At 40.3% G+C, this 7,143-nt stretch overlaps 1 protein-coding gene across 1 annotated transcript; it reads left to right on the forward strand.

Annotated features, from left to right (window-relative positions):
- Positions 1-2,555: 2,555 nt before the first annotated feature.
- Positions 2,556-6,920, forward strand: LOC130590479 (uncharacterized). Its single transcript, XM_057392930.1, has 4 exons — positions 2,556-2,767; positions 3,925-4,044; positions 5,791-6,109; positions 6,222-6,920. Exons 1-4 carry the CDS (start codon positions 2,556-2,558, stop codon positions 6,918-6,920), a joined length of 1,350 nt encoding a protein of 449 aa, XP_057248913.1.
- The last annotated feature ends 223 nt before the right edge of the window (positions 6,921-7,143 follow it).

Consider the following 7,143-nt stretch of genomic DNA (forward strand, 5'->3'; position numbering starts at 1 on the left):
TTCATTAAAACGTGTAATTTTCGTACTTTAAATTCTATCCTTGTAAATTATATATTAAGAGTTCCCCTCATGCGTAACCATTAAAAAAGGAACATCATAAATCCAATGAATATTATATTCTGCTAGGTGCTTGAGACACTCCAAAATCACATACTTCATAACATGTATCCAATCTAATCTATGTAATACTTTGCTAACACCATTCACATAAAATGTAAAAAACGTGAGAGTTTTGGCTTAGAAACTTTGTCGTCTGTACATCTTATAAATCTTAGGAACCTAACACAAAATTAATTACTATGTAATATATCACATATTATAAATGTAGACTAAATTGTGAAGGCATAAAATTATCACTTTGCACTATCACTTTACATATTGTACTTAACATTAAAGTTAGAACATTGGAGAAATCGAAAAATAGAAGACTATGAAACATTTTTCTCAATAGTCATATATTCATCCTCTATAAAGGTACAATTGAGCTACAATAGATAATTACTGAGGTGCAAGGAAGGAAAAAATGATTTTAGTTTATATTCTTATATTAATCAATCAGGTTTTTGTGTCTAATATATCTCAAAACACTTGAAAACAAAAATCGCCGTACTTGTGTCAAGAAGAAAGCAAGAAGAATAATAATCGAATACAACAATCCAGCAGCAATAACAGAAGCGACATAATCCAATAGATTCATGATAAGTTCCTCACAAAAAAGAGAAATGGTTAATGATACAATCAACCAATGCATTATGAATTTCTGTCGTGTATCCCCGATTGATGCAACCTCAGATACTATGCTTTAGCTATAGATCTTAATATTGAGCGAAAGGTTATACCTTTTTGTTTTCTGTTATAGGTCAATTCTACTTCCTAGTAATATATTTACCAATAGGTGGTATTAGGGGAAGAAGCACTAAACCTAACTGTTGTAGCCTAAAATATTAACGGCTATAAAGGAGACACATGGCTCCATCGCCACCCTACACGTGGCACTTTGCTACTGCAGTAAAGTACATGGTCCAGAAAGGTGCATGGCCTAAAGTACACCTTTCTGAATAAAGAAGGTTGTATCAGGCCCCTTCTGGCCCAACTTGTACTTAGGCCTAGTAAAAGCTAAGAACATCTTTATAGAATGGATGATGTGTACACTCCAATCAATGATTGCCATGTGTCATAATACTACTGCTTAGCCAATGAGATGCTCCCAAATGAGGGTGACATCAAGGTACATCAGTCTTTTCAGACACTATAAATAGTCCTTGTAATCAGGAGAAAGGTACGTTTTTCAAGACATTGTACTGTTATTCTGCCATAAATTCGATCTCTCTCTCTAAAAGTTTCCTTTCTACTCCTGACACCTGACTTAAGCTTCGGAGGGGAAAATACCACCCAAACCTTCAGGTAGAGATGGCAATATCTAGTGGACCATCCGGTCACCCGGTCCATCTGTCTTAATGGACGAGTGAAAAACCCGGTTTAACCGGATGGTGAATGAGTGATGGATTAACGGATGCGGGTGATGGATCGGATTCGGGTGGACAATATTCATCCATCACCCGACCCGTTAATCCGACCCATCACCCGTTTATTTAAAAAAAAAACACATTTTTTAGGTCCAATCTCAAGGCCCAGCTAAATGTCCAAATCTAAAAGCCCAATGCCCAACCTAATTTTCCTAATTTCTGTATGCGAATTACTGTGATTTTGAACTTAATTTGAATTGTGGTTGTGGATCTATGTTTGTCGGTTGAAACTTTATTTTTCTGAAATTTCATGGTTAGCATTATTTTGAGGTAATTTCACCCGATTATAACCCGATCCATCCGTTCACCCGGAAGTAAATGGATGGATGGATTCGGGTGGTGATTTTTCCGGGTGATGGATGGATCGGGTGGTGCGAATGGTAGCGGGTGATGGATGCGGGTGATACTCCACCCGCCCCGAACCCAATCCATTTACATCTCTACCTCCAGGGTGGGTCCCTTTTTGTAGGTCTGAAGGCGGAGCTCAGGTTTGGGTTTTGGGTTCAAACATTGTTTCACAGGTCTCCTATTTAGAACCTACTGTTGGGGATAGTAGTATTAATTTACGAGTCTAGCACTACGTAACATTTGGCGCCGTCTGTGGGGAGACGTAACAATGACTGATTGTCACTCATCTAATGTTGCTAGAAATCGAAGTTTTGAGATCCAGGTGGAGGACACGGTGGGCGATGAAAGGCCACCGAGGGGAAGAGATAGGCCCCCTGCTGTTGTCAACCACTCTGGACGAAGTAGGGAGCCCATCATTCAAGAGAATCCTGAGCATCCAGTGACAGCTGCCCATTTGGAAACTGTCCTGAACGACTTCTAGACCAGGATGGCTGCTGTCATGGAGGAGCAAATCAAGAACAACATGCTGTTCTTCCATGTCAGTTCAGACCCGGCCGCTGTAGCCCACCCAGGGGGCTGTTTCAGGAGGGTCGTCCAGGGACAAGCCGGCCTCCTCGACAGGAAGTGTCCAAGCGAGTGTCAAAAGGAAAGCAGCTGGTGGTCAGCGAGCCACGGGGGAATATGGATTGGAAGTTGGTGGTCCAACCTGAAGATAATATACCTCCCAACGGTCACAAAATGGAGACGGATGCTAGAGAGTACCTGGAGGCTAAGAAGGCAGCTGCTCTTCAGCGCTCAGCATCAGGATCTACCCTTTATATGAAGGATCCTACATTAAGGCTGCCATCCAGAACTGAAGGAAGAAGTCAAAGACCTTTAGCTGTCCAGCTAAGGCAAGAAAAAATCGTATTGCAACCTATGGTGTATATACGCCAAGTCCAAGCTAACACCTCCTCTAATCCTATGTTAAAGGAATATCGTCGGGAGCACATACCCACTGAGGGTCATGCTGGGGCACTCAAGATTAACTGGCCGACTCTATTCTAGGCTAGAATCATGGAGTCTCCCCCATACCCAAAGGTTAAGCTGCTTACGATAGAACCCTTTGACGGAACTACTGATCCAGACGATCATCTATCAGCATACAAACATCAGGTATATGTCCAAGGAGTTGATGATGCTACTTGGTGTAAGAATTTCCCAGCTACTTTAGAAGGAGTAGCGTAAAAATGGTTCAATAACCTTCCTCCTAACTCCGTGAACAATTTCACAGAGCTTAGTATTTTGTTCACCGGTCATTTCGTAGGAAATCGGCAGGAACAGAAAACCATCATGCATTTGGGGAAGGTCATCCAAGGACCAAAGGAAGCCTTAAGAATTTTTGTGAAGAGGTTTAACCTAGAAGCACTAGTAGAAAAAGGACGATTTGCGTCCCCTCAAGTGCGTCGCATGTGGGAAGCTGTGGGTTCTGTCTTAGAATGGCCAAAAGAGTTGGTATTTTTACTCTCAGATAATCAGGTAACTTATGTTTAGTATTATGATTTAGTATAATAAGAAATCTAAATGTATATGCTTAGAAATATTGATTTATATATACCAAATAATCTTTAATTTATATATAATATGAATTAAAAAGAAGTCGATTTGAATTAGGAACATATACCTAAAGAAAGTGCGACGAAGAAGAAGAAAAAGAAAACAGTTGCTAATGCTCCTTGCACCGATGAGTCTGCACATAGACATGTAGATCCATTGATTGAGTTGTCACATGAGGATATGTCTGATTCTGTCAAGGATATGCATCAAATGTTTTGCAAAAAACCAGCAGATGAGCCTTTTAGTATCGAAGTTAGTCGGAGTTCTACTTCAACTATACTACTGATCAGATGATCATTCTCTCCCGACAAGATGTTTTCCAACTTTTGACGGGAGAATGGCTTAATGTATCCATTTTGCAAGTATTTATGATGTGAGATTTCTCAAACTCTAAACTAATCAAAATTGATATTAATTATTATTATTGGTCTAACTATAAATATTTGGAGTGTAGGTACTTGTCAGATGAGAATGAGCTGAATGGAGATTCAAATATTGGTTTCATGTGTCCTAGTTTGATTTCGGAGACCATGCTACGCACTGAACCAGATGTCGCGATCAACTACATGCAAAGGTCAATGAAAGCCAATCGAGAGATGACATAGATCATGTTTCCGTACATTGAAAAGTATGTTGGTTAACCTAATTTTTACTTTGTTTTATCTTTATATACGAACTTGTAGTTAAAGTATATGTTGAACATCACATTTTGTTGCATGCTTTAGGCAACATTGGATTCTTCTCGTTCTTTCTCTATCCAAAAAGACCGTATATGTATGTGATTCGCTTAGGAGAGATAGAAAGTTAGCTATTAAGGAACCAATGCATACGTAAGTTAATAATTCTTATAATTCTTACATGTATTTTATGATATTTTATATAATTTATAAATGTTTGTAGTAATTCTTTTATTGTTAATTTTTTTTTGTACTTAGTGCATATACATCATTCACGCGCCTTGAAGGTATCAAAAAAGCAACAAAATTGTCTTGGATACCTATGAAGGTAAACTCTTATGGTTTTGTATTATGCATTTTATAGTTCTATTTAATATTTCTTAATTTTTCGATTCTAATATGTGTATTCAAATGTGGTGTAGTGTGCTCAACAAACGGGAGGAGATGAATGCGGCTATTTCGTCATGAGATACATGTTTCTAATCGTCCGCTTTCTCTTTGAGTCAGATGATTTGAAGGAGGTATATATATGTTGTAAATTCGTTGCTTTACTTATATAATTTTAAAGTTTATTAACTAAGTTAACATATTTATAGGATTTTCCTTCAAGCATTGAGCCATACACCATAGAAGATATCAACGAACTCAAAGACCATTTTGCGGAATACTTTAAACATCTCGTGGGGGAAGAAAAGGCCAAGTAACTTGTTAGTGTAGTAGTTGTACATTATTCGTTGAGTATTGCAACATTGGTTGCTTGCTTGAGATCATTTGAGATGTATTAAAACAGGTTTTGATATATATATATATATATATATATATATATATATATATATTCCCAACGATTTCTTGGCTTATCCATATTACAAAGGAGACTCTGTCGAATTTTCCCCTAACAATTATTAATATGAATGCATCGCACATTGGTAATGTGCGTTGCACCCAGGCAATGTGTGACGCACATTTCCCTGCCATCCCAGGCTAGCCTGGGGAGGGTATTGTGCGTCGCACCAAAACAAGGTGCGACGCAAATAGCTCAACCATCTGCGTCGTTTCCGCATACGACGCAGATCTGTTCTGGGTCATTTGCGTCGAGACCTTTGCCGTCGGACTCTGCCGAATTTCCCCCTCACAACTGTTAATATGAATGTTTGTTTAGTTTTGAATCATCAGATTTCAGTAATATGTAAATAAACCAACAAAAAAAGCTGAAATGAATGAAAAAAAGAACCATACATCTGCGTCGCACATGGCAAAAGGTGCGACACAGATGTTGCACAATGTGCGACGCACGTTGCCCCTCCCATCCAGGCTGGGCTGGGATTAGCAATGTGCGTCGCACCTATCCCTATGTGCGACGCAAATAAGCAATGTGCGACACACATATTTTCTCCTCTGGGGCTGGGAAGACCAATTTGCGTCGCACCATATACAACGTGCGACGCAAATAGCCGAAACATCTGCGTTGTTTCCGCATACGACGCAGATCAGTTGTAGGTTATCTGCGTCGACACCTGTGCCGTCGGACCCAAGTCCGACGATGATAGGGGTCCCAGGTCCGACGCAAATCGACCTTTTTCTACTAGTGAAGCATTGCAGATTCAGGATCTAAACGCATGAGTAGCTTTTGACGCCTTCATCAGGGGTCTAAGGCCAGGAAGTTGCAAATTGGAACTGGTGAAAAAGAAGATTACCACTCTGACCGAATCCCTTCGGGAGGCAGAGGCATTTATCCATGCTAAGGAGGTATGCGCAGAAGCAAAGCATCCTGAAACAAAAAAGACTGAAGAAGCAGTTCATCCAAAAAAGAACAATCCCAAGAAAGCTGAAAACTGGGCATTGACTTCAATGACAACCTCATCCAAGAGAAGCAAAAGAAGTGAACCAGCAACATCAGTAGAGCCTATAGAATTCAGCAAAGATCAATATTCCATTCTTATGGAGATAAAAGATCAGCATGCGGTAAAGGCACTAGCTGAAATGAAAACTCCCTATAGAAAAAAAAAATAAAAGTAAACATTGCCACTTTCATAAAGATTGTGGTCATGAAACAGATGAATGCAAACATCTGAAGAAAGCTTTGGAGGATTTGGCTGGTAAGGGGAAGATGAATTCATATCTTTCTCAAGGAGGAAGAAAGTTTCAGAAGCGGGATGACCGTAAGAACCGAAGAAAAGAAAGCGAAAGCACTGACGAAGATGTAGTGCTTGTCATATCTGGAGGGTTTGCAGCAGGAGGACCAACCAATCGGGGATATAAGAATTACTTAAGGGAACTCGGCCAGATCATGCTCACCAATCAGGCAGAGTCTGACCCCTTCCCTAAGGTAGTCGTCAGCGAGCTGGATCGTAGGAAGATAAGAACCCCCCATGAAGACCCTTTGGTTGTGGAAATGAAAATTGCAAACCTGAGAGTGAGAAGGATCCTGATTGATACAAGGAGTTCGACCAATATCATCAGTGCAGATTATTTGTCCAGACTAAAGTTCAAGGAGAATGACTTGGTCCCAGTTCACCATCCCATCATAGGGTTTGGAGGAGGAATAATCCACCCTATGGGAACTGTCACCTTGCCTGTTAGGGTGGGAGACAAAGAGGCCTCCAGAACATTGTTTGTTAAGTTCTTGGTGGTACGAGATTTGACGGCTTACAACGTCATTCTCGGGCGACCCACCTTGAACCACATCAAAGCTGTTATTGTAACTCATCTGATGTTAATGAAGTTTGAGTGTGATGGAGGAAGACTGGATCCCTATATGGAGATCAGTAAGTAGCAAGAGAATGCTACTTCACCACTCTAAAACCTTCATCATGGAAGGGAGAAAAAAAAGAACAGCCAAAGGCAATAGATGGAGGACCGACCGAGATGGTGAAGGGCCAGATAAGTGAGTTAAAGAACGAAGTGGAAAGAACTCAGACGAAGGCCCCTCAAATGAGTAAGCCGTCCATCCTCCTGCCGAGCAAGAAGAGGAAGTGCGTGGCCATCAAAGAAGAAAA

Source organism: Beta vulgaris, chromosome 2 (assembly GCF_026745355.1).
Source record: "Beta vulgaris subsp. vulgaris cultivar EL10 chromosome 2, EL10.2, whole genome shotgun sequence".
Lineage (NCBI taxonomy): Eukaryota > Viridiplantae > Streptophyta > Magnoliopsida > Caryophyllales > Amaranthaceae > Beta > Beta vulgaris.

Excerpts from the sequence above, each read along its gene's own strand:
- LOC130590479 (XM_057392930.1), top strand. The coding sequence starts at position 2,556 with ATGGATTGGAAGTTGGTGGTCCAACCTGAAGATAATATACCTCCCAAC. Across the intron at positions 4,045-5,790 it reads GCGATCAACTACATGCAAAG|GGGTCTAAGGCCAGGAAGTT; the intron begins GTCAATGAAAGC and ends CGCCTTCATCAG. Across the intron at positions 6,110-6,221 it reads AGATAAAAGATCAGCATGCG|AAAGCTTTGGAGGATTTGGC; the intron begins GTAAAGGCACTA and ends AAACATCTGAAG.